Source organism: Dinoponera quadriceps, unplaced genomic scaffold, assembly GCF_001313825.1.
Source record: "Dinoponera quadriceps isolate SergipeBrazil2010 unplaced genomic scaffold, ASM131382v1 scaffold5230, whole genome shotgun sequence".
Taxonomy (NCBI): Eukaryota; Metazoa; Arthropoda; class Insecta; order Hymenoptera; family Formicidae; genus Dinoponera; species Dinoponera quadriceps.
In genome coordinates, this window is record NW_014559346.1 from 504,510 (window position 1) to 531,231 (window position 26,722).

The window sequence follows — 26,722 nt, forward strand, 5'->3', positions numbered from 1 at the left end:
CGAGGGAATATTTGCTCCGCGAAACGTCTATTTCTTCCACCCGGTGCGCCGTGATCCGGACTGAGAACGTTGGAGCGGCGGGAAGATCCGGCGAGTCCGCGGAGTCGAGCGCAATCATCTCGATCGGGCTCCGATTGTTGTTTACACAAAAGCGGCGATAAAGCGCGGGCGAAGCGGCGGCGAGGAGCGGGCGCGACGTCTCACCCGGGACATCGTCGTCCGCGCGACGAGCGTGCGAGCGAGGGCGACGGAAGCGTCGCGGCGCCGCGCATCCGCCGACGACGCAGCTGCGGGCGGAGCGTCTCGCGGAGGTGATCGCAGCCGGCTGATAGTTTACGCTCTTCGGCGCCCTTGTCGCGATGCGCTTCAATTCGGCGCTCCTCTTCGCCGCGTGTGGTCTGCTCATCCCCGCTGACGCTTCCGTCGCGGCCACCGCCGATGGACCACCACCGGCCGACGATCCGCGCTGCTCGGCTTCGCTCAGCGTTGTCCTGGAGAACAACGGTAGCACGTCGTCGTCGTCGGAAGTCGTCGCCGACGACGTCGACGACGACGGCAACTTCGTCCACGACGGCGCGGTCTACCCGGCCTACCTTCGCTGGAACGACAGTAAACTCACTTACGGCTGCATCTGCCGGATGCACAGGTGCGTGAGGAAGTGCTGCCGCAGCGACGAGGTCCTCCGCGAGGATCTAAAGAAGAAGCCGCTTTGCGTGAAGAAGCCAACGGCCGACGGCAACGAGTCCGCCGAGACTCCGGCGTTGCGCCTGACGAGGGAACAACTGGCCGAGGAGATCTGGGAGATCGGCGAGCTGAGCGAGCACTTCCGTCTGATGGAGGTGCGAGGTGACCCCTGTCCCGGTCAGATACTGGTTTACAACGTCTACGAGGACGAAGAGGAGGACAAGGCGACCCTTCGGGCGGACGGTGACCTCCAGTTGGACGGTCCGAACAAGATCGTGCCGCCTTGGGATTATTGCCTCGACTGGAAGATGACTCTGGACAAGGTCGGCGTGGTCGTCTGCTTCTCGTCGCAGATGGACGAGGAGCCGAGCGAGGAGCAGAACCCGGTCTACCACGTCGGCATGATCATCTCCATCCCGTTCTTCATCGTCACCTTCCTCGTCTACGCCATCACGCCGGAGCTGAGGAACCTCTACGGCAAGACGTGCATGTGCTACATCATGTGCCTGATCAGCGCCTACTCCTTCCTGATTCTGGCTAATTACCACCTCTACGCCTCGATATACTTCCCGTGCATCATCGTCGGTAAGCGACCCGGTCCTTCGTTCGTCCTTCGATGCTGCTGTTAGCTGTTACCTTCGCGAAAGGTAGCGGAAAGTAGAAAGTCGGGTTTAAGGGGTTTCAGAGAGCCCTTCGGCTGTAAATCGCCGAGGATGGAAAGGATTTCGAATGTTAGTGTTTACGGCCACTGTTATCAGACGCAGCTTAATTTCCTTGACTCCCGGGGAGCAGCTTTGCAATTCGACTAATCCGTCGATCGAATTACGTTTAAGGAACGTATTGTTCTGTAAAAGGTTTCTTTTGCGACGTCGTCTCGCTTGGTTGACCCCGAACAAGTACGAGCCCGCGCTGGTCGCGTTCGTCGACAATAACGAGAACAGACGTGGAGTTTTGAGCGCGTGTCTGTCAATTGAAATTTCGCTTTATTTACGCTTACGTTGCGACGCGTAACTTTGAATTGAAAGATAAATGTTTGCGTGGAAAATGATTGATATTGTTGACGAAAATCACGGTGGGTGAAACAAGCGGCTCGACACCACGGAAGGTTCCACAGGTGTCAAATCACTCGTTTCGTCCATCGTTTTCGTGAACAATATTCAGATTTTTCAGGCGCCGATCGACACCGGAAGTTCATTCTAATCGAGTAAACGCGAAATTAGCAGCTTCTCTTCCCCTCCTAATCTGTATTCTGTTAAAAAATCAAAATGCGTCTGATTACGTAGTCGAGGAGTGTAGATTCAGAGGGGCAACGTAGGGCGGACTCTAATCGTCAGGTCTCTCGAGAGCGCGAAAATCATCATCGCGTTAACACATAATCGCTTCGCGAAATCAAAGTTAATGTACTCTCGTCATTATTCTCTTCCCATTAAGCCCGCATTTCATTCCGCGTGTGATTCTATTACATCACCGTGTCGAAATAAAATATAAACTTGGAAATTTAATCTCGGAGGTGAGCACGAAGGTGAGCATGATGTTGCGCATTAATTAAAGAGGGGAAAAGAACGTAGGGGGGATAATACCACTTTATGCCTTTGTGGGATAAACACCACTATGATCCTTTTTTTTAATTCCACTAAGAAACAAATGAGCAAATATACATACATATATATACAGGGTGGGCCAAAAGTCTGGATACAGTCGAATGTCTCGTAACAAAAGCAATTTTGAAAAAGGATGTTTCGAATAAAAGTTACAGAGTTTTAAAAGATCTGTTTATTGATCTCATCAGTTCGACCCTGGATGGAGGCGTCAAAATCAAACGAAAGTCAACTTCATTTCTTTTTCTTTTTAATGGAATCGTATAGCTTTCGTAACACACAGGTCGATTCCTCCATTCAGTCCGCGCATAAAAGCACCAGGATAGGATCATCGAAGAATGAATGCTTCTCGAGATATTTTAATCTTCATTCCGCACAAAATATGAAATATCTCATCAAGTACTCGCTTTTCAATAATATTACCTAAACGCTTTTGTATGCAGAATGACGAGTGGAATCGATCGCTGAATACGTGAAACTTTCTCACGAACGACTTTTTGATTCGACAAGTATTTTTAGACTAATTGACTTGTCACACTTTACATATAAGCCACTCTGTGTATATGCTATATTTCACATATATATGTGTGTTTGTGTGTGTAAAGTACGCTTTAAGGAATTTAATATCGAAGTCGAAGACAAACTTGAAGCGTCGATAACGTAAACGTAATCCTTGAAATGCTTTACGTAAACATTGGCACGACCACCGCTATTTTTTTGTATTTCTTGTACATATGGATTTTATGTAAATATGTGATATAAATGTGAATGTGCGCTACTCTATTTTGCCATATCTAACTGGAAAATCTAACTAAGATATATATAAACATTCCTCTGCAAACTTTTTGCATCTCTTTAGGCTTCGAAATTCAATTGTAAAGACATAAGAATGAATTCTTGGAAATCTTGCTCACTGGAGCACTGTGACGCACTCTCTTGCATATTCTCTCGTTACTTTCTCTTTCTTACGCTCTTCAAGAAAAGAAAAATCTCCGTTACTATCGGACGAAGATTGAATATCAGAAAGATTATGCGCAGTAAACTCTATACATAACTCTATACAATAACTCACATGCGTAACAGTGAAAAATAAGAGAACAGACAGAGATACTTTTTGCAAGATAGTATATTGCAAGATAGACGCTAAAAATACAAGCTTCGAGAATAGGATGAAAAAACGGATGATAAAACGGATGGAAATCTCGAGTTCGCCGCCAGGCGTGACGGAAAGGTTGCGATTTTCATAACGAGCTTTTTCGGCCGACGTAACGAAAGGGAGAATTTGTATACCACAGTCGTTTGTACGTAAATACACATATACTCGCATAAATTGTCAGGTCGAGCACACGTAAATACATATGCACGCACAATATAGCAGTCAGTCGATCCGCAGTGCAAAATGATACCAGCGTCGCGCTGAATCGTTTCGCGCGGGCGCGCGCGACTCCGATATCGCAGCGATTAGGAATGAATGATTCAAGCCTGTCTGTCCGCACTTTCCGATACGATTTAATCCTTCGGTGTTCGCGCGAACAGCGCGGAAACAGCTCGTGAAACGCGCGATCAATACGATCAAGGAAATTCGTTTCCACGAGGAAAGTCCGGGGATCGCGGGCGTGAACGAGTAGGCGCGCGAGTAGGTCGACGCCACTTGAGCCAACACTATCTTCGATTTCCCGTAAAACAAATGTTAATAATTTCCACACCGACCGCGGTGATGCGGTGTGAGATACCGACGAGACCGGTTCTCGTATATTCCTCGCCATAACAGCGGGAATATCGCATACAGGGTGGGACAGAAGTCAATTCGTTCCTCTCGACGCGCTCTCTTTCGACTTTTCGAATATTCTTCCTTTCCCTCGCTCCACTCTACGCCGAGTGTGATGCGTCAAATCGCGATGTTTCATCGCAGGATTCAGCGAGATTTCCTCCCTGCCGTCCCCTTTAAGCGGGCTCCACAATGAGAATTTAAGGATCGTAAGATCGGAGAAATCGAAACCAATCGCGATCGATTTTTCGACCCATAATTCGACGGTGATCGGTCAATTTCTCAAGTCTTCCGCCCGAAATTCTCATTGCAGAGCCCGGATTTATTCATCACTTCCCCGGAGATCCAAATCTCCGGATTGCCCGTACGTGATGTACGTCTTTGTCAGGCTCACCCGGTCACCCCGTTCTCGCACGACGTAAATCTATTCTCAGGTTTCACACAGTGCTCTTAACCGAGATCGCTCCTGTGTGATGGCCTTTCATACGAGCGATAAAGATAATCTAAGTGCCGAAGCCTAAGTCTAAATTTACGTCGCCGCTGGTGGATCTCGCGGCCCGCCAACCCGATATCCGGCCGAGCCGCGCTTCTTTCTTCTCGGACCGCCCTGTATATACAATCGCAGCAGGTAGGCCGCTTTCCTAGTGGCCGTTGACGACGGCTCGTCCCCGTAGTCTCGCATCGCAGCTCGCGCGACGAGAACGCTGCGTTTTTCGCGCGCGCTCTCTCCTCTCGTCTTTCCTCGTGCGTGAAGAAGAAGAAACCGTGCGAAGAGCCGCCGGAAAGTATCGGCTCTTATCGGTTCAGTGTGAGAGAGATAGCCGAAAGTCAACGTGTAATCGTCCGATCGATAACAGTGCCATATTTGATCTGTACGGATTTTTTCGCACGCGAAATCGGTGAGAGAAGAAGAAGAAAAAAAATCATCGCGATAACCGACTCTTCCTTCGATTTACCTATTTCCGTTCTCATTTCGAACGAAATAAAAAAGATAAAAGCGACGCCGTGATATCGTTATAATGCGTGTGTAACAATGACGATTCGCTGACGATTCGAGAGAGTTCCGTTGTATTCGGTATTTTGGCATGGTTGTTGCGTATCGATTTGCACGAAGATACGTCCGGTGTTCCGAACAATTTCAGCCGGATTAAATCGAGATTGAATTACTGATTCGAAATTATCGAGATAGAATTTGCGACGCATGCACGACAGTAGGACACGTTAATTTTTATATCGACACCTCGCAGCAGGTAACGATGTTTCATTTCCTCGCGAATAATTGATTTCGGCGATTCGACCAAACCGGTTGAGAAGACACCGGATCGAATGCCCGCAGTGTCATCCGTATATATTAGCCGCTATTAGATGTCGTTAAACGCCGTTTGACCGCAAATATTTCCTCACGTGTGAATATATTTGTTCACTTCATTTACCCTCGTGTGACAACATTTCGCGCGGACGACGATGATCACTTTTGCACGCGTAATTTCGCACTTGTATATATTTTAATCGATCACATCATTCACAAAAACGTTGTTCGAGGAGTGATGTTGTTCTTTTATTTTTTTTATAATCTCGTAGATGATCTCATAACAGCTGAATTATAGTTACGTGAGTAAATGATTAGTATCGAATTGAATTCTGACGAGGAATTCCTCCGACAGTCCGTGAGATTTTTACGTATCCGTGAGATTTTTACGTAATCGCACAGTATATTCGTGAGTAGCTTCTCGTTCGGTTCGATTCAGTCGTAATAAATACCGACATATGTTCCCTGTAAATGCGTAATATATTAGAATATTATGTAATGTTTTCTAACATTACAGGAATATCTCATTAATGTTATATGTCCACTTTACATAACAGTCTTGGCACATTATAAAATTGTTCTTAGAAAGTTAAAAAAAAATAATAACACAGAAAAATATATGTAAATAAAAATATGTCTCATATACATATATACATAGGTATGTGTATATATATGCATAATTTGTTCAGTATAAAACGTATTTCACAAAATTATTCCGACTTTATTTATTATATAATCAAACAATTGGTATTACAATATTGGAAATAAACTACAATTACACATATATATGTATATATATATACATAGAGTTAAATATTCAAAAAATATATAATATTACAATAATATATTAAATAATATTACGCGCTTACAGGGTTTCTTCAGTCATTTTATTCAGTCTTACATTTCTTGATTCATAATTCGATGCATTTTCTCCTTTGTGAATAATTGTATCCGTTACATATCGCAAAGATGTCGTTGTTGACATCTCTCTAACAACACATTAGTTTTCACCACGGTTTCCCATCACTCACCGGCTCGTTCTCGGGGTTTGGTTCGGTGGTCCATAACACTAACGGTAATGGGATCACTAAGCGAGGTTAACAAAGCTTAAATTAAATCAATTACATTGTATTATATTACTATTATGTGTTACGGGGCATCTCCGGAGAGGCTTGGCGCATATATAGATATTTTTTTCCACTCCTTCTTCTCCAGTTTGCCAGAGTTTCTTTGCGGTACTTTTACGTGAGTAAGCTTCCGCAGAGCGATAAAATCAGTAGAGCGGACGATGATTACATCCCGGCTCATTAGCAGCCTCCTTAATTAGTACAGAATGAAACAGCGTCCGAGAACGGTGTTCCTCGCGGTGTTCCTCGCGATCCTGAGCACCGTCGAAGGAAACGTCGCAGCGTCCGAGGCGTCACAGGGACCTCGGCGAGAGAATGTTACCGCGGGGAAAGAGAGTGCCATCATCCCATCGTCTTTCCACGAGGAGGTAGAGACAACTTCTCGAGCGGATTTATCGCGCGTCGTCGCAGTTTAACTCAGTACTCGCCGCACGTAGTTTACTCTCGTCGTAATCGATTCTCCGCTCGACGTGGGGATCACTTATTGCGAAGGATCCGGGACTCACCGGGTCTGCGATGATAAATTGACAATAAGATCGAATCCTCGGTAATAATATTTATAAACCGTGAGATAAGAGATATCGGGGAAAAAAGCCGGAAGCGCGTTTAACTTGTCGTTCGCCGGAAATTAAATGCGGCCCGAAACTCGCTGAAACCCTACGAGCGCGTAATATTATTTAATATTAAGCAATATTTTCTGGGCATATTCTTAGAATATCAGACGTAATATTCTAATAATATTCCAGTAATATTATTTAATATTGAGTAATATTTCTGGAATATTAATAGACGGTTGTATGTCCACCCCTAATAATATTTAAGAAATAATATTATTTAATGTTATTAATAATAATGTAATATTATGTATTTTTTTAATATTCAACTCTATACACATATATAATACATATAATTGTAGATATTTCATTTCAAATGTATTGCAATACCAATCGTTTTATTGTATAAATAAAATCGAAAAAATTTTATATAAAAATACATTTTATACTAAAAGAAAATGACCAAAATACTAAATTATTAAAATAAAAAAAAATATATATATATATATAACTTTTATATGTTTTTATAGATTATTATTTTTTTAACATTCTAAAGACATTTTTATAACATGCCAAGAATATTATATGAAGCGGACGTATAACATCGATAGGACATTTCTATAATATTAAGAAAACCTTACATATGACGCTCTTAGAATATTATAAGAATATTATTTGCAATATTTAATAATATTCACCCAATATTCCAAGAATATTACGCGCTCGTGGGGAAGTTGCGTTGTAATCATTCGCCCGAACCAGTGACTAAATTATTACGTAACGTGAAGAAAAACGAGATCCTTCCCCTCGTGAGTCGCCTCGTGAAGCCGCACGCAACGTAACGGCATTCCCCCGACGATTCGCGAGCGACCGTGAATTATTACCTCCGGTCCCTTCGATCGCTTCCAATTTCCACGGTGACTTCGAAACCGAGTCCTCTTCAACCGCCGGTCTTAACACCGTCTACGCGCCTACGTCTCTCCCTCGAATTCTGTCGCTAGACCAGCTCGTTAGCCGACGATGGTGACGACAGCGGCACCGCCGGGAAGGCCCGCTTGTCGTTGTGCTGTAGAATCGGCACCTTCCTCACCAGGAACAACGACTGTGTGCAAAGCGCCAACGAGACGGAAGTCACGCTACCGGCGATCTACGAGCCGGTCGGCCTCGCCCCGACGAACCTCACCATCAGCGACGAGCACTTCGCCATCCTCGTCTGGAATCCGTGCGTCGACAGTGAGCGTTACCACCTGGACCCGCATCTCTACAAGGACGAGGCGTGGCGTTTGCTCGCGAACGGCTCGGTGTATCGTCCGGAGGCCGAGGTGGACGAGGACCGTTTCCTCAATTACAACCAGTACTGCCTGGCGAGGACGCGGAATTACACTTATCCGGAGTACCTCGTCTTCTACTGCGAGGAGGCCTATCCGGACGACGAGAACAGCGAGGTCGTCTATTCGTACGGTATGATAGCCTCCCTGCCGTTCCTGGTCACCACCTACGTCGTCTATTGGCTGCTGCCCGAGCTGGGGAACCTGCACGGTCTGACGCTGCGCGGCTACGTCGGCTGTCTCACGGTGGCGTACTCGGTGCTGACGGCGGCGCAGCTCACGCCGCAGGATTGGATCGCGATCGAAGGCTGCATCGCAATCGGTATACGCAGAGTGTGCGATTTCTTCTTCCTCCTCCTCTTCCTCCTCCTCCGCCAGCTAATCGCTGATATTATCGCTCTTAACGCGAAAAGGATCGCGAGGATCGCCGAGAACGCGAGGAGAGAGACGGTTGTTCGGGCGAAATTAATACCCGAATGTAGCTGATTGGGAGGGATCTCTCTCTCTCTCTCTCTCTCTTTTTCTCTTTCTCTCTCGCTCTCTCTCGGGTAGTGACACGATCCTTCTGATCGATCTTCAGAGTTTCTATGAAGTTATTATTAGATGAATGTATGCGCGTACACACGGATATGCGTGTACCACCGGATGAAGAATGCGGTTCGAAATCTCCGACGCGGAGATCGCTTCACGTTTGGCGCTTGACAACTTTCTAAACCGCTTCGTTGGCTGACTTTTACACCACCCGGATTTTCTTTCACGTGTATACGCGAGTTTACGGGAAAATCAAAAAAACCGAGAGTCCCGTCGCCACATCAGGTATATCGCAGAGTTTGTCGATGATACGTTGTAATACGGGAGTGTTGAAATGATGACGATGATGATAATAGCAACACGACGACGAGCGTGTCGGAATTGTACGATTAGTCGCATACGCCATACGATCCGAAGTCGAAGAACCGGATCCCTTGCTTCTCATCTCGCTTCTGCGCTTTTGCTTCTCGTGTTCCACTCGACACGGTTCCGGGTCGGGAAAGCGTTAGGGGAAAACCCGGGTCACTGCTGGACGGGGACTCACTGGAGACGGTTTTTGCTGGCTTGAGTAACATTAACAGCTTACAATAACATGAAATAATATCATCAATCACCGGCCAGTTACCGGCTGGGAACCGGTCCAATTTCCACCCGGGGCCCTTTTCTACCGTTTATCTAACGTAGAAAGTATTACTAATTACAAACACACATTTCACACGGAGGGCTTCTCAGGTACTCCGCACTTTAGCCGAAGCTCGCACAATCACTTGGACGGCTAGTTATCGGCAAATTGACCTCCGATCGATCCCTTCGTCTAATTCAAATTCACTTTGTCCGCGAAAGTCCGGAAATTCTCCTCAGACCATGTTGAAGTAGACGAATGGAATGAAGTAATACCCTGACGGCCCGGTTCATACAATGACTCACTGGCTCGGTGAAACTCGCGTGTCGGAGCACTGAAGGCCCTTAATCAGTCGACTCGTGGGTCGACTCATCGCGCTGCGCCGCGCGTTCTTCGGAGTCCCAGAGTCGCACAGGCCCAGAGAAACGGGTCCAGAGACGGACCATGAAGCTTGACTCAAAGGGATTAACGTCTCCCCCTGTCATCGCATCGTCATCATCGCTGGTGGCCGACTCGGGAGTCCGGCTTATCGAGCCGCCTTATCAGCGCCTTTTTTCCCGACGTTCGCCTCGCGCTCTTCGGGACGAGAAGGTCTTCGTCGTCGCCGTCAAGACGCGCGGACAGTATCGCACATCCTATGTTTCCGTAGTTCGCGGTATCGCTGCGGTTGGGGCTCGACGACGGCCGTCGGAAGGATCGGAGCCGACCGTTCGAAGGGACCGAGCCGTCGTTTCAGTGCATTCCTCGACGCGGTGAGGAAGAGGAAGCTCGAGGATGCGTCGGGGACCGGTCGTGTGGTGCGCGTTTCTTTTCGCAGTCGCCCGCGCGACGGACCGTCGGGGGAGTCCCCCGCGGGACGAGCCGGACGATACGATGCGGTACCAGCCGTACGTGAACTTCACCGGCGGGTGGAACCGCGAGGAAAATTCCACGAGGGCCGAGGACGAAGACGAGGAGCCGGTAGAGCACGAGTTTCGCAGCCAGTACGTGAAGAACGCCGACGGGGAGGGCGATCGGGACGGCCCGGACGAGCTTCGCTCCATCGTGTCGCAGATGGCCCGTCCGGGGAACAACGCGAATGGGATGTGCAACGGCACGACCTGCCAGATCCCGATCTGCTGCGAGCTCGGCTATCGCATGATCAAGGACGTGTGCACGCCGGACGAGGGCGATTATGTTTTCCCGGAGGTGCAGGAGCTCGGCAGGAAAGTCGACGACATCTTCGAGCTGGTGGTGAAGGATCCGTGCAAACCGGTCGGACGTTACTTGTTCAACACCGAGCTTTACCCGGACGACGAGTACGTGATTCTTACGAACGGTTCGATATACCAGCCGAGACGGGACAGTTTCATCGACCCGACGACCTATTGCTTCGCCGTCGTCAAGATGAACAAATACGAATTGACTATCTGCTTCGACGAGTCGAGCGAGACGGTCAACATCACTCAGGAGGAGACCGGCATACCCGTCGGCATGATAGTGTCCCTGCCGTTCCTGCTGCTGACCTTCATCGTTTACTGCATACTGCCGGAACTCTGCAACATGCACGGCTACATCCTCCGCGCCTACATCGGCTCGTTGTTCGTCGCCTACTTCGTCCTAGGGATCTTTCAGCTGGTCGATCCGAACTCATACTCGCAACTCGTCTGCATCGGATCGGGTACAGCTCGCCCAGGCTGTGTATAAACCGGAGGGGTGGGGGTCGATATAACCCTCCGGGGGGTGTATAATCATCACCAGGCGCGATCAGGCATATTCGTTTCACGCGAGTACGATACTCTCTCTGTCGAATGGGAAATTAATCGTGGCTTCGTGGAACAGCGGGGGGAATGTACGGGTTCTCCATTGAGAGGTTTCATTTGAAGTTCCGCGACGCTTTTCAATCTACCGAAGCGTAGAAACTATCGTTCCTTCACAGCTGATCGGTAAAAGGTTAACGAAAATGGAACGATACACTCTTTTCAGCAACGTAGGGAAATACCGAAGATTCTTCACTGGGAATGTGGTGAGAATTTCGCGATCCGTCAAGTTCGTGCCGCTCCCGGTTGTAATGAAGCATCTTCTCGCGTCCAACGATTGTTAAGCTGATCAAATTCGAGCGATCAAGTCGCCGATGCGAAGAGACCCCAACTCACGTATTCGGCTGGATAGATCGAACGTCTTTTTCGAGGACGAAGGCCGGTGGCCACCGTTTCAGCGAATTGCCGTTACCGTTACGATGCTGACCGAATTTCTTTTTCGCTTGAATGATTGGACGATTCGAACCTGGACGACGTTTGTTTCCAGCGTGCCGCGTATAAATAGCGAGACAATCGCGTTATCGCGCGAAAAGTTCCGCGTAATTTCCCGAGAGCGGGGAGACTTTAATCAACCGCCTCGATTGCGCGACATCACCGCTGGATTATTTTATTCGGAATTGTGCGAAGGATAAGGTCTGCGTGCCCAATGCTCCGCGAACGATTCGAGAGCTCGATGGCCAATAATCAAAAGTGTTATTCGCGAAATCGAGCGGCAATTATGCGCAAAACGCGAGATTTTCTCGAAAAAGTGACCGTTCGTAAAGAAAAGAAAAGCCGAGGCGGCCATTTGTCAGATATCGCGTTTCACGCTTAATCGTCTGTACTTTGCATCGGAATAAGAATATCACCACTTTCCCGAAGGAAATTTTTGTTTTTCTAATAATTAAAAATAATGATACCTCTTAATGGAAAACCCTGTACACAGTAAGTAACGGATGGATAATTTCAATGACATGTTGCTATACAGAGAGATGTACGACTAATTTGGACAACATATCGGAAAAAGAAGATTCCTCTTCTTTTTCTTATCGGAATCTCGCGGAAATTGCCTCTCTTTTTCTTTTTCTCTCTCTCTCTCTCTCTCTCTGTGAGAGAGACGTCTTTTCATTCGATACAAGCGCCCACTTGTTGCGCTAATCGCGGCCTCTTTCCATGAATTTTTGATATAAAGGAAAATACAGTGTAGATTTCAGTGGCCGTCTGATAATAACGGTTAAGCTTTCTGTCATTTTATTTAGAGTGACATTGATTTGACATTGAGACGTTATTCGTTTGATTGTTTCAGCTTTCATCATTCACTTCTCGTTCTTGGCGAGCTTCTTCTGGCTGAACGTGATGTGCTTCGATATTTGGTGGACGTTCGGGTAAGTGGCAAAATATTCTCGGGCTGTGTACCGTATTCGCCAATTTCATCGAAATTTACTTGAGCAATCGAAACATAGTGATCATGATGAGCGTGTGTATATGTGTGTATGTGTGACCTTCGTAGTATTTCTAAAACGCCTTGAAACCGGACACTGAAACGATAGAACTGTTACGTTGGAAATTTAAATACCAGTCGCCCCGTGAAGATAAGTTCCGCTACTCGGAGATGTGTATTTTGTCGATATATTCCGGCGACGATTAATTAGCAACGACCCTATTATTATTACACAATTATATTGCATAATTATTTAATCTTATCGTTGCTCACATTACTAATAAGACATTGTTACGTGAACAACAGTATCGTTAACCTCATATAAGCGCGTAATATTATTTAATATTAAGTAATATGTCTGGAATATTAATAAATGATTATATGTCCACTGCTAATAATAATAAAAAAATAATATTATTTAATGTTATTATAATATTATATATTTTTAAAATATTAACTCTATATACATGTATAATATATATAATTATAGTTTTTTATTTAAAATGTATTGCAATACCAATTGTTTTATTATACAAGTAAAGTCGAAATTTTTGTGTAAAGTACGTTTTATATAAAAAAAAAATATATATATATATTTATATATATTTATATATATTTTTCTGTATTATTATTAATTAATTTTTTTAAGTATTTTAAGAACATTTTTATAATACGCCAAGAATATTATTTGAAGTGGATATATAACATCAATAGAACATTCCTATAATATTAAAAAATATTACAAAACATTCTTCGAATATTATAAGAATATTATTTTAATATTGAATAATATCCATATAATATTCTAGGAATATTACGCGCTTATAGGGAAGCTTTTAAAGATACGGTGTACATATATTAATTTTTATTTTTAGATACAGTGCTTATTAGCCACTTTTATTAATTATATGTTGAAATAGTGGCGATCGTGACATTTATTGCGCGCTTAACGAAAATAAAGCATTCGCTATATGGTCCAGGGTCAAAATGGAATGATCGATTCGCCAAATATTTTCATTGGCGCCACTCGACCCGACGCTTCTGGGAGGGAAATTTGATGATTGACAAACATCGGGGGGAAATTGATAGCGACATGACGCGAATTAATATCCGGTACGTGACCGGCGCGCGGTACGAGCCGCAAACACAGCCCGAGTTAATTTCGATCTCCTCGCACGGCCGGTCAGAAAGCAGGGCAATTTGGGCAAAAGCAACATTCGCTGTAACGGCAAAAGTCAAAGACTTCGTATATCGCTGACATACATTGAAACGGCGCTGGAACGTGCGGATCGCCGCCCGTTCAATTTTCTCTCGCCCACTTTTAATAACGCGACTGAAAAGTGACGTTTCCGCGTGCGAATGACAAATTTTGCACGGAGTGGATGTACATGTTGTTACGCAAAATATAACAATTTCTCGGTATTACGACTTTCCGAGAGATTGCGCCGTTTCGTTCGATTTCGTCGCATTATTTTTCAGGACAATGCGTATCCACCGATAAAACCTCTCCAATGGCACAATTCATTGGCGACACATTGGTCCAGTATTGGTCGTATCGGGGGTACATTGGTCGAATTTGTTGCCCGACATAAAACCAGTCAGACAGGCAAATCCGCAAAAGCAGATTTCACATAGCGTCGGCTGTAAATTTTGTCGACAGCCTGCTGGCGGAAATATGTAACAGGTTTCGATAGCAGAACTACGATAATAGACTGATCTGTCCCCGCAATGAATATCGATATAATCAATGTTGGACCAATGTATCGCCAATGAATTGTGGGGACGTCGATTTTAAGTCGCATTATTAAGAACAGATGGAAGAGAATTTACAAGCATTGCTGCCATTTTGTCGGAACAATAGTCGTTAAACGCTCGTCACTCCGACGTACAAATTAATGAAGTACGATGACACTTACGAGGACAGTTACGCCGCAGTCCGCCATACATGGTGGCTCAATTCGAAGAAGCGCCGTCGCAAGAATATAATTCGCGTTCGTCCATCACGTTGCATCACGCAACACACACATATGTTTTGCCACTTTTCTCCCCCCCCCCTCCCTTTTCCCCGTTTAATTACGCGAATTCGCGAGGAGTTTACCTGGATACTGCAAAGTAATTTTTTACCTCTCGCGTGTCTTTTCAATGAAATTTCATGTGACAAGCCAACAGCGCGTCGGTGCCGCTATTTACCGTGCGAGAACGGATGGCTGTCGCCAAGCCCCGTTTTCACGGCTGTTACAAGGGTGTGACGACTGTGTGTGTATGCGTACACGATATACGCGTGCGATACGTTCCTTCTCTCTCTCCCTCTCTCTCTCTCTGACTTGTAATCAATTACAGAATGCGAGAGCGGTCGGGTCACGCGGGGATTAATTTTCCCTCTTTTCCTCGTCTCTCGTGCGTGCGGCCGCCTTTTCGTTTCTATGTACCCATATACACACACAGGCACACACTCGTTACGCGTACTCAACCAACTTCGCGTGTCCTTGCGAGTATTCGCGTGTGTCATCGTCATTTCCCGGCCTGATATGATTTGAACGCACATCTGTGAGTCGGTTTCGAGCGTTAATATAGGAATCTCTTGGCGCGCGCGCTGTCTCTCTCTCTCTCTCTCTCTCTCTCTTTCTCTCTCATACTCTTATCGTCCGCGCATATCCGCACGCATGACTGTCTCTTGTACTCCGTGTACACATGGAGAAAAAGATTTCTTCGAATTTAGCAACGTTTATTTAATTGAAGAGCAAATTTTTCTCTTGGAACAGAGCAAACTAAGCGTACGTTTGATTCGACGAAGGGAATCGCTTTCCTCAAACGATAAGTATCTTTGCGCGAAATAACACGTTTCTCTTGTATTTCCGTCTAAATATTACAATAGTTGTTACAAGCTACTAAATATTACAATAGTTACAATAGTTGTTACAAGATGTTCGAAAGAAGTAATACCAGGGAAATATTGAGAAAACTTCTTTGTTTCAGTGGAACGATATTTAATATATGAATTTTCGAGCGCGGATCGGTTCGGAAAGAGAAAGAGAATCGGAAATCACTCGGACCGCGAAGACCGTTGAATGAGTTATTTAAGGAACATATCCTTTCTCATGATTAATCACTTCAGTATCACACATGATTCACCGCCACGTTTAAATGGCACGCGCGCTGGAACAAAAAAGGAATAAATATTAAAACGGGGTTTCCCGGAAACCAGGACAAACGGCAAATCTTAAATATCCGAATGCGCTTGTTTTATTCATTTTTTTCCTTTTTATCCTGTTATGTTAATATCGCGATGGATAATTTTGCAGGGGATTCCGCTCGTTGCAAGGGAGTGTGAAGCAACGTGAGCGAAAGAAATTCATCATATATTCGATTTACGCGTGGGGCTGCGCCACCGTTCTCACCGTTGTCTGTGCCATTATGGACTTCGTTCCGACCGTGCCGAAAACCTTCATCAGACCGGAATTCGGCCATGTAAGATGTTGGTACACAAGTACGTATATACAAATGAACGTCTTCCGTAATAACATTAGCGCTGGTATCGCCGAACTTTTCGGCAAATTCGGCGGGACCTCAATTAAAATTATATCATTTAATATTAATTAATAATAATTAAATATTATTTAATATTACTTAAGCAATATTTAATACTTATTAAGCGATATTCCGAGCATATTCTTAAAATATTAGACGTAACATTCTAATAATATTCCTAATATAATATGAAAAACATTATAATATGTAATATTAAAAAGTATTACACAACATTTTTCAAACATTATAGGAATATTATTTTGATGTTGAACAATATTCACATAATATTCTAGGATTGTTGCGCGCTTATGTAAAACCTTGTGAAATTTGCGAAACGTGCGCGGAACGCTAACAATTTATCCCCTGTTTCAGCGGACGAGGCGAGGGCGGTGTATTTTTACGGACCGATGAGTGTCACCGTCATCTGCAACATTTGCCTGTTCATATCGACGGCGTTGAAGATCCTGCGGCACCAGAAAGACACGGATCATCATCTGAGGGGCTCGGAGAGCCGACGCCACGACGACAACAAGCAATGGTTCGTATCTCGATTAGAGGACAGCCCCATATTATCCGTCTTGACGATGCACTAAACTGACACGTGAAACTGCAACGATGCGAACATTAATAACATCGATTAACAACGTCTTTTACGGAAACGGCCTCGCATGTAATATCGATCTCCTCCTCGTTCCCAACCGCGGTGATTATTTTTAGACAACGACTTTCCCATGCGGCGGTTTGCTTTCGTAATTACGAAATCTTTTGAAGAAACAAACATACCGTCGCCGTTCCGCCGAGCGCGAGATTCCTGCGGCGAGATGGGCGGCGGAGGGCGCGTCTGCGATCCCGAAAAGAATGACGGACGGTCTTACGAATGTTAAATCGAAGTGAATGCTCGAAGTGAGTGCCAAGGTGAAAGGCACACTTCTTAGTAAACTTCTCAAAAGAGAGGGACTTAGAAAACATACTCGAAATTTGGCTCGTTATTTTCTCACTTCTTTTTTTTTTTTTTTTTTTTTTTANAATTACACGAGATAACTATCGTCCGATGATATTCGCTTCGGCAGATAGCCGAATGGCCTCGTGAACAGCAAAATTATCGATTTTGGCAATTTTAATGCGCTCGTGCGATTTCGAAGATGGCGGTTGGCTTTAATGGTTCCACTTTGCGATTTGGAAGAGCATTAAAGTGTCTTGAAATATCACAAAGACGTAATTGTTGGTCAATTGATTCTAGACTCAAACTCACAGGTTTAACCTTCACCTTTATATTGCAGGTTTAACCTTTACCTGAAGCTGTTCATCGTGATGGGTATAAACTGGTCCATGGAGATAATATCGTGGTTGTTCAAGAGTGCGCCGGCGTACGTCTGGTACCTGAGCGATCTGACAAACACCTTGCAGGGCGTCATTATCTTCATCATATTCGTGTGGAAGGACAAGATTAAGAGGCTGTTGCTGAAGCGATTCGGCTGTCAGGAACAGGGCCTGTTCTCGAGAAACTCGACGCGCAGCGGTTGCCACAGCACGGTCTCGCGTACGTGCACCACCACATCGGGGGGGTTGCCCCTTCAGGAGAAGATCAACCCCTACCAGACGAACTGCCGCTCGAAGAATTCGTCCGACGAGACCGACTGCCCTTAAGTACAACGCAAGGCGGTTCCTTTCGTATAAAAATCGCAGTCTGTAGCCGCTGACTACTAACTCGACAGCGCCGTAATTTTATTCTACGGTCGTGGATAAATTTTACATTATTATTGTACATTGATCTCTCTCTCTCTCTCTCTCTCTCCCTCTCTCTCGATCTCGATCTGTACGGAAAGTGTCTGACAATTAATGACGCAACACTGGCGCGCAGCTGGAGCGTTCAAACTAAACGACAGTCTTCTGCTGTCTTACAGATTTTACAATAATTATTAATAGTATGTTCGAACGTTCGAACACGCCGAATGTTCGAGTTTTCACACTTCGACATCTCATTATCCGGATGTAACGTGTTAAAGGTTTGGAAATTCGATACTTCGAAGACGCCGAAATCGACTTCGAATATCATTTCCAGCCCTGATATGCACTCTTTCTTGTTTCTTCCCGAAACAAACGTTAGAATAATCATATAATTAATATGGTCAACTATTTTTCTTTTAATTACAAGTTCAAATTAAAATTTGTGGAATTTTTCGGGCTCTTAACTTCTTATCGTATAAACACTGCGGACAAACTACGAATGGTTAGATGTGGTTCGACAACACGACGCATCGACTGTGAGCTTACTTATGTCTTCTCGGTATATAATATTTTGCTTTTCGTCATTAATCGTTAGACATCATGTATGTATATTTGAAGCATCGAATCGAATAGTACTCCAACTTTCCGAATAGTATACACGCTCGTTTCTCATTATCCTTTAATTCTTGATCCTTAGATATATATTCTTTCCATGTTTTTTACATCTTTACGATGTAAAAATATTATAAGCATTTTTTTTTTATTTTTATAACATTATTAGCATACGTGCGTCTGATGTTATAATTTCTAGTACTCATAGCTCGTCCTCAGACCTTTAATTAGGTTCATGAAATTTGTATTAAACTGTCATAAACCATTATTTTATATATAGATAAACGTGAATCATACACATATATATATTATTGTTGTATTAGAGATAATAAGTGGAGGAGAATTTGAAGTCGTTTACTTGTCTTGTAACACTTGAATGTGATTGTCTATACGTTAAGATTATCATAACCATTATTTCATTCGGTCAATTTTTATTCTTATTCCCGTGCTCATTCCTGAAGAATTCAAACGACTAGAAATATCACTATATAAGTTATCATAGATGTATTATTGCCATTTTCCGTAAAGTAATAAAAATATGTTACATATATAATTTACGTACGTCAATTGTATGTCATAATTTTGTACAAATTTTACTTTAATATAATTTACAGATACAATTACCATTACGCGCCTATACAATATTTTGTAACACAGTTTTACTTGCTAAGGAGATAAACGAGAATATGTTTTCATAAAATGACGCTATTTTCTGTTATGATCCTGTTATACAGATGAACATACATTACAATTGAGATAAATAATATTTCAAATTATAATGATGAAATAGTTAAAATCATAATGGTAAAACTTATGATAGTTTTTCATTGAAAGAACTTAAGGTTAAGGTTGAGACTTTGATAACACTAATGACACATTCATTTGTGTTAAATTCACGCGAATGCGCCTTCTCTGCGCATGGATTGGGATTGACATTGGATCGAAACGTAGAGAAATAGGGTTTTCCCTTCAGAAAAATAAGGGTTTCCTTCACAAATTGCGGGGGGAAAGCCCTACTTCACTGGAAGAGATCATTATTTTCCTGTGTATCGACAGAGTATCGATACAATATCGATACTGTGCCACCCAACTCTATCGTTCGGCAACTTTTCTCTCTGGGGAGATTTGGGGGAAAAATTGACGGGAAGATTCGGGGAAATTCAGCTCGAGCCGCTTGGCAAACCTGGACTGTAAGCTGACCATAATAATAACAACAGCGGAGCAGGGTCGCGATAGGAATGTACCGAGTTCTTCCTCTCCTTCGTGCGGCGACGTTACGATATTAAAACACACATATACGCAATTTTATTGTGCTCCGACGAACAAATATGAATGACGATTGAGAGACTTCCTCGTCGCTGAGGGGGACTCGGATCAACGAGAACCGAGAACGAGCGCGAGGTGCGCCTTTGGAGGTTAGGATCGAGGTGAGTTCAATTGTCACTTCGCTCGTGTTGACTCGGGAAATTGGATTCGCACGTTGGGCCTCCGTGCGGAGACTGTTTCCTCTCGTTCGACGCGCAATCGTGATCTGATTTTGTCTCGTGCAGACGTTTCTCTACGGTTTGACAAGTTTTCCGCCGTACAGGTTAAGCTTGATTAATCTCTTCTCGCGGACTTCAGCCCGCCGTTGCTCACACTCGATGACCTCTCGGGTATCTTCTCAGTTATCTCATTTTCGGCGATACATATCAACAAGATATCGTGCGGAACGCGCGAATTCAGTCGGCATTTATATTTCACGCGATAGCTCACCAATAATATCGTATTTCTTACGTAATATTGAAAAATCTCCCGCAAGAGGAACGCAACGTTAACGAGAAGTCTCGTTAACGCGCGCGCAGGTGGATCTATTGAATTTATATTTAACTTGTACGTCTCTGAATTGTGTTTCTCGTAAAGATGGGTGTGTTCCTTCTAAAAATAGACCCTCTCTCTCTCTCTTTCACACACACACATATACACACCACCGCTGCTGCTGCTGATGTCAGCGCGTCTCACTAGGAATACAATCGTTCTCACATCGATGATTAAACAACACATTTATCGGTTGACGAAAACGATATCGGAGCAATCGAGCGAAACCTTGGCATCAGCAGCATTTTTATTTTCAATCGTAGTGCAGAAAGGAGGACGATTTCAATCCGAGCCAGAGTTCAAGTTTGAACCGGGAACATTAAATGCAAAGGCACCGAATTAATTCGCACACCCGATGTATTTGCTACAATTTTCATTCTTCTCTCTCCCTCACTTCTCAGCGCAGAAATCGTCAGGCGCGAGAGACGACGACGACGACGACGGGTGAGAGGGATGGCCGAGAAGGAGAACGCCGTGGCCGGCGGCTCGTCGATGACGCAGTGCTACGAGAATTACATCATCGTCGACGTCGGCGCGAATCTGACGAACAAGAAGTACAGCCGGGACCTGGACAGCGTGATACAGAGGGCGAAGGACGCCGGTGTGCAGAAAATCATGGTGACAGGCGCGAGCATCCGTTCGAGCAAGGAGGCTCTGAGACTGACTAGAATATACCCGGGGACGCTGTATTCGACCGCCGGCGTGCATCCGCACGACGCGAAGTCGTGGGAGGAGCCGGACACCCTGCAGGAGCTCGAGAGCATAGCCGGGAATCCGGAGTGCGTGGCGATCGGCGAGTGCGGCCTGGACTACAGTCGCGACTTCTCCGCGCCGGAGACGCAACGGGCGGTCTTTCACAAGCAGATCGAGCTGGCGTGCACGTTGAACAAGCCGTTGATCATCCACGAGAGGGGGGCGCAGAAGGACGTGCTGGAGGTCCTCGGCCGGTACGAGAATCGGCTGCCGCCTGTCTTGATCCACTCGTTCATCGGCACCGCGGACGAAGCGCAGGTTTATCTGGATCAGGGCTTCTACCTCGGCATCACGGGTTACCTGTGTAAGGACAAGTCCGACAGCGGAATCAGGCAGCTGCTGGAGGGCGGACAGGCGCCGTTGGAGAGAATCCTCGTGGAGACCGACGCGCCGTTCATGTATCCCAACACGAGAGCGAGCAAATTGCCGGTTCACGTGAAGGACGCCCTCACCGAGCGTTCCATGACTTTCCTCCATCGTTACTGCACCTTCCAGCGTAACGAGCCGTGCGCCTTGCCGGCGATCGTCGAGATGGTCGCGGCGTTCATGCGCACGACACCGGAGGAAGTCGCCCTCGCCACCGCTTTCAACGCTCTGAAACTATTTGGGCTGAATCAATGATGACGGCAGTCATCTCTCTCGAGATTCCGAGGACGAGATCTGGTGCTAGTAGGTGCTACCCACGGTAAAATTGCATTCTTCTCTAAAGGGGGTCTACAGTGAGAATTTAAGGCGCAAGGTTTGAGAAACTGACCAATCGTAATCGATCTTTCTTCTATAGCTCGACTCTGATTGGTCAGTTTTTTTTTTTAAGGCTTAAAGGCTTACAGCTTGAAGTATCTACACTGAGACTAACGCGTCTAACAACGTGCTTCATTTGAGTCCCTGATATATCCGTTTCTTTATATTCTGTTTCGTTCTTTTATCGAACGGTAATGTGAAAATTTCGGCTGCTTGTAGAACACCTGGGCGAACGTTTACCGGTAAGTTCGCGCGAATCTGTGACTTGTTAGAGGATCACGAAAATTTGTATGTTTTTTTTGCGATACCTATATACATTTAATCCATTTAATCTATATATATATATATATATTATATATACATATTCGTCTATGTGTATGTACGGAATATTTTTATCATTTATCGACATTTCTGGATTCCCACGTCTCTCTTCATTTTGTTGTAAAATGCTGTTTGTTCAGATGGTATATAATCTATACACACATATATATATATATATATACACACACACACGTAGAATCCAGTATTATACATTTCATTGTTGACGTATTATAAATATTTTCATACGAATAAATTGTTATATAGATAATTCCTCGAATACACACATCCTTCTTCTGTTGAACGATTGTCTCTAACGCTGTTGGGCAACTTTGCCCTCCGGCTGAGATTTAAATTATCATGCCTGACATCCCCAGCGACGGCTCTCATTGGTTTGTCAATGTTACCGATGATTTGCCGTCGGACCTCCCGGGAAAAAATGATTATATATGATTATATATAAATTATATAAAATCATATAGGAATTTTGCCCCTATATGTGGTGACATATACAATCATTTAATACATATCTATATGAGAAAAAATGATGTTACGTCATTTAATGAAATGTCGATATCGCGTGCTATCAGAAGCATTCGCTTCGATTGTATTTGCATATAATTTGTGAACAACAGCATTTGTTCGTTGTGGACATACGTGATTGTATGTAGTCACATGTATGGGCGAATTTCATATACGATCCTTTTTTTTCCCGGGTTCTCAATGTCTCTTCGTTCGATATATTCCTTTTCACGACGAATCATATCGAGATCTTGAAGACAAGAAACTATGCATTTATAAGAAGGGAAGTAATGAAGCAGGTCACACCGTTTATTCATAATTAAATGTAAATATGTTTCTTGTTTTGTATTTTGCCAAGGGATTTTTTACGTTGTACAAGTCTTCGCCTTTCGTCAATTCTGACCTTTGACTAAATCACAGCTATCTCACAATATTTACAGCTGTCGATGCAGAATCACGCATATATCTCTATCAAGAAAAATTCAATTTTCCTCATTGTAATGTCATTATAATGTGCAATATTTCTCAATTATCCGATCATATATGCACAAGTAGAGAATATTTTCTACTACTGTTTTAATTATGATCTAAAGTGCTTCAATTCATCGAGACTTCGCACTTCAGTTTTATCGCTTGCATTAAGTAAGGAACCCTTTCGTATTCCGGAAGCTTCATCCAAGAATTCGAATTAATGCCAATCGTGTTGGAGTTCGTCAGCGTTTCCGCGGACTTGATTTTTAATGCCCATGTGCTCTTCAGTCTCTGCGAATTCACGGCGTACGCGCTATCGGGTAAATTGAAGATAAATATCCTGAAACAAGATACACGGTGTTGAGCAAGAAAGTAAATTAAGATAATTGTGACGCGTTAGATGAACTAGGAATGCTCTTACATTTGACTTTCACTTGGAGTTTGTATATCCTCAACATAGGCAATCTTAGATATGCTAGAAATATTTGTCTCTGTATTAATTGCAATAGGATATCCGCCCTTTCTCATTACGATCACGTGATCTGAAATAATAACGAAATCTTATTAACATTTTTCTATATTAAATATAACTAGTGTTAATTAGCTGCCGCTGCATCACACTGACATTTCAAATCACTTGATTCGTATTAATTTACAACGTACTTAGAATTATCTAATATCTTCGGTGTTCGCCTTAGATTATTTCAGATTCATCTGGACGAAGATGAGATGAAAATCCAAAAAATTCATCTAAGATTAGATGAAGAGGGTTTTGCGTTTAATTCATTTAGACGAAAGATACGATAGATAGCTCTACTTATCTAGATGATTTCATAAGATAATATCGTTTTCACGGGAGGCTTTATAAAGGTAATTTCACGACAACTTACCGATATGATGGCCAAGTCTGGTCTTTAAATTGTGATGGGCGTATTGCGGGCCGCCCAATGCCCGTTCCAAGGCTGGCTTGAGAGAATGCGCGGGCGGTGTCAGTTTAATTGTGTTAGCGTATTCGAGCAAGTCCTGTTGCGGCCACGGCCCGTCGTACGTGGGATACAGCGCCTTGACGCTTTGATACAAAAGTAACATCTCCCTGGCATAAACGTTTTTCATCGGTTCGTTCAGTCTTACATTTATGGAGAAGACTTTTCTGAGCAAATTCGTGCTGTAGCAGTCTAACGCGATCAGATGTAGGGCGAACCTAATGAACGATCTGTTGAAGAATCGCTTATCCGTCTCGATATTCTCCAATATTGCGTCTTTTATGGTATCCCAAAATACCGGCTTGTAATCGGCGTTGATGAACCCTTCGAGGAAGGTGGAGATTTTGTTGTACGACGCGCCTTTCAAGAGACTCGAGTTCTCGAAGCACTTCCCCGCCAGGTATTCCAGTAACGGCATGTGCATGTGATTTAAGTCGTTCAACGATTTGAGTATGAATATGCCCTTCGCAAAATCAACGTCGGAGGATAACGCCGAATTGACGAGGGTGTCCACGTGCGTCTCGTTGTAAAATATAGACGGCTGTTCTCGGCTGTAACAGGAATATATCCGTCAATATCCTTACAATATTTCTTATAATGTTACAATATTGATATAATAATTATATAATGTTGTATAATATAATAGAATTACATAAACCATACCTTACAGCGGCGGACGATAATTTTTCGAGTATCTTCGTTATGTCCCCAACGTTTATTTCTTTCGCCGAGGATGCAAGGATATCTTGTACGTTGAACAACAGTTTATGGGCCGTCGGAGATAAGTCAGATAGGTGACACAAGCTATAGAAGATCGACCTGGCCATTTGCGTGTCCAGGGTGTCCTCGTGGTTGTACAACGACTTGAGAATTATCTCGAGCACATCTTGATTCTGCACGTTGTGCTCGCTTACGAATCTCAACGACCATATCAACAGAGTCACGTCGTCTGTGTCCAATTTCGTCGGTAATTGCACCTCGAACACCAAAGGCAGAGCTATCAGCAGGGCGTCCCTCAGCGGTGTCGTTTCTATTTTGTTCAACAAGAACGTCGTGAAAATGATATCGTGAAGTGACATCTCGTTCACATTCGTCCGGATCATTTGCAACAGCGACTGCATCAGAAAGCTGTTGCTGCAAGTCTGGAAATACGTCAACACCTTCAGGCACTCGATGACGTCCTGCAACTTCATGGTTCTCATGCCTCTGTTCAGCACTTCGCACAAACGCACGAAGCCCATGTGGCTTTCGATGTGACACATGCTCTTCGTTCTTCTCGAGGCTCTGAATAACATGGTCAACATGTTGACTGCATCGTGCAGGGTCATGTTTATGTAATCCGTTGCTGCAGCCTCCAGTATTTTCTCGGGCTCCTGTATTATCCTTGTAGTGTTAAACGCATTTCTTCTCGCCGACAACTTGGTGATATCTTCCATTTGTGAGTAATCTGGAAAATTTTTTTCCCAAAACGTATTGCATTCATATTAGAAAAATATGTACATTTATCATCGTAGAATATCATCAAGTCACCGCTTAAATTGGTGCTGTACATCTGCGATGCGTTCTGCACGGACTGCAACGGCGCCGTGTAATTCGACAGGGCCATCCAATTGCGCGCCACCGGGTATACCCGCAACAACCTCTTCAAGGCCTTTTCCATTCTGCAAAGTTAATGTTATACTATGTGACAATGGTTAATTTGTGAGTCGCCAAGTGGCGTTAATTTCGCGCATGCTATTGTTATCACTGCGATGCCATCGATTCATTAATATTAACACTAATGCATCGTCGACACGAGTGTAATTGGGATGCCTGAGATAAGTTCAGAACGGTGAAGGCGCGTAACAACCGGCTCTCGATAGCGCAAACAGCTAACACGAAACGAGAGGTTAGGAACTCTCGTACGTCGGATTTCTCGTAAATACGCTCTTAATATTCGTTTACTGCGTACCTGAAGGAAGAATTACCGGTAATAATGTCGACGTTAGGATAACGCAGCGCTGAAAATTAAATAAATAAAATCTCGTTACTGTGAAGTTGCGTGCACATGTTTCGAACACGGCACAGATTCGTTCTTTATGACTGAACTGGGACCGCATGGGAGAACCGAACCTGAATTGAACCGATGTGCAAGGTATACAATTAGAGAATAAAGGCACGGATACAATCCGAAGATCCGTAATTGCAACCGTAAACGTGAGAGATCGGAAGACTGTCAACCCACGAAAGAGTCTACGATGCCGATCGGGTCGTCGGGTCCACAATGAGAATTTAAGGCGTAATATTTAAGAAATAGACTCAATCATAATCGACCTTTCTTTTATAATTCGACTGTGATTGGTCACTTTCTATGGCTAAGGTACTTTGTAAACCAGGACTTAGAAAATCTGTTATTTTCGAAGGGTGATTCCTTAAACGCCGAAATAAGCAGATATAAAAAAATACGACCTAATTATTTTTTGCTGCTCT

The 26,722-nt window shown here is 44.1% G+C and overlaps 3 protein-coding genes across 11 annotated transcripts; 2 read left to right on the plus strand and 1 right to left on the minus strand.

Moving 5' to 3' along the window:
* The first annotated feature begins 4,747 nt into the window (after window positions 1-4,747).
* Window positions 4,748-19,282, plus strand: LOC106750333 (G-protein coupled receptor Mth2-like). Of its 5 annotated transcripts, none has more exons than XM_014630618.1 (7): window positions 4,748-5,300; window positions 6,575-6,854; window positions 8,042-8,690; window positions 12,606-12,684; window positions 16,043-16,227; window positions 16,641-16,806; window positions 17,549-19,282. In XM_014630618.1, exons 2-7 carry the CDS (start codon window positions 6,693-6,695, stop codon window positions 17,913-17,915), a joined length of 1,608 nt encoding a protein of 535 aa, XP_014486104.1. In that variant the 5' UTR covers window positions 4,748-5,300; window positions 6,575-6,692; the 3' UTR covers window positions 17,916-19,282. The 5 variants fall into 5 exon arrangements, with proteins under 5 accessions (XP_014486104.1, XP_014486105.1, XP_014486102.1 ...); XM_014630619.1 differs by having other exon boundaries at window positions 4,748-4,949; XM_014630616.1 differs by lacking the exons at window positions 6,575-6,854; window positions 8,042-8,690 and adding an exon at window positions 10,171-11,181.
* A 517-nt stretch (window positions 19,283-19,799) lies between these two features.
* LOC106750334 (tat-linked quality control protein TatD) lies at window positions 19,800-22,403 on the plus strand. Of its 2 annotated transcripts, none has more exons than XM_014630622.1 (2): window positions 19,800-20,035; window positions 20,872-22,403. In XM_014630622.1, the coding sequence occupies exon 2, from the start codon at window positions 20,919-20,921 to the stop codon at window positions 21,837-21,839; it is 921 nt and encodes a 306-aa protein (XP_014486108.1). In that variant the 5' UTR covers window positions 19,800-20,035; window positions 20,872-20,918; the 3' UTR covers window positions 21,840-22,403. The 2 variants fall into 2 exon arrangements, with proteins under 2 accessions (XP_014486108.1, XP_014486107.1); XM_014630621.1 differs by having other exon boundaries at window positions 20,867-22,401.
* A 715-nt stretch (window positions 22,404-23,118) lies between these two features.
* Window positions 23,119-26,594, minus strand: LOC106750330. Of its 4 annotated transcripts, XM_014630603.1 has the most exons (7): window positions 26,366-26,594; window positions 26,205-26,253; window positions 25,784-25,914; window positions 24,917-25,700; window positions 24,161-24,804; window positions 23,692-23,812; window positions 23,119-23,610 (listed from the first exon to the last, which is right to left on the minus strand). In XM_014630603.1, the coding sequence occupies exons 3-7, from the start codon at window positions 25,911-25,913 to the stop codon at window positions 23,397-23,399; spliced, it is 1,893 nt and encodes a 630-aa protein (XP_014486089.1). In that variant the 5' UTR covers window position 25,914; window positions 26,205-26,253; window positions 26,366-26,594; the 3' UTR covers window positions 23,119-23,396. The 4 variants fall into 4 exon arrangements, with proteins under 4 accessions (XP_014486089.1, XP_014486092.1, XP_014486090.1 ...); XM_014630606.1 differs by lacking the exon at window positions 26,205-26,253; XM_014630604.1 differs by lacking the exon at window positions 26,205-26,253 and having other exon boundaries at window positions 26,284-26,594.
* Window positions 26,595-26,722: the final 128 nt, after the last annotated feature.

Coding starts and splice junctions, on each gene's coding strand:
- LOC106750333 (XM_014630616.1), top strand. CDS start 10,296: ATGCGTCGGGGACCGGTCGTGTGGTGCGCGTTTCTTTTCGCAGTCGCC. Junction 11,182..12,605: donor ACTCGTCTGCATCGGATCGG/GTACAGCTCGCC, acceptor TGATTGTTTCAG/CTTTCATCATTCACTTCTCG. Junction 16,228..16,640: donor TGTAAGATGTTGGTACACAA/GTACGTATATAC, acceptor CCCCTGTTTCAG/CGGACGAGGCGAGGGCGGTG.
- LOC106750334 (XM_014630622.1), top strand. CDS start 20,919: ATGGCCGAGAAGGAGAACGCCGTGGCCGGCGGCTCGTCGATGACGCAG.
- LOC106750330 (XM_014630606.1), bottom strand. CDS start 25,913: ATGGAAAAGGCCTTGAAGAGGTTGTTGCGGGTATACCCGGTGGCGCGC. Junction 25,701..25,783: donor GTACAGCACCAATTTAAGCG/GTGACTTGATGA, acceptor AAAATTTTCCAG/ATTACTCACAAATGGAAGAT. Junction 23,611..23,691: donor ACTCCAAGTGAAAGTCAAAT/GTAAGAGCATTC, acceptor ATCTTGTTTCAG/GATATTTATCTTCAATTTAC.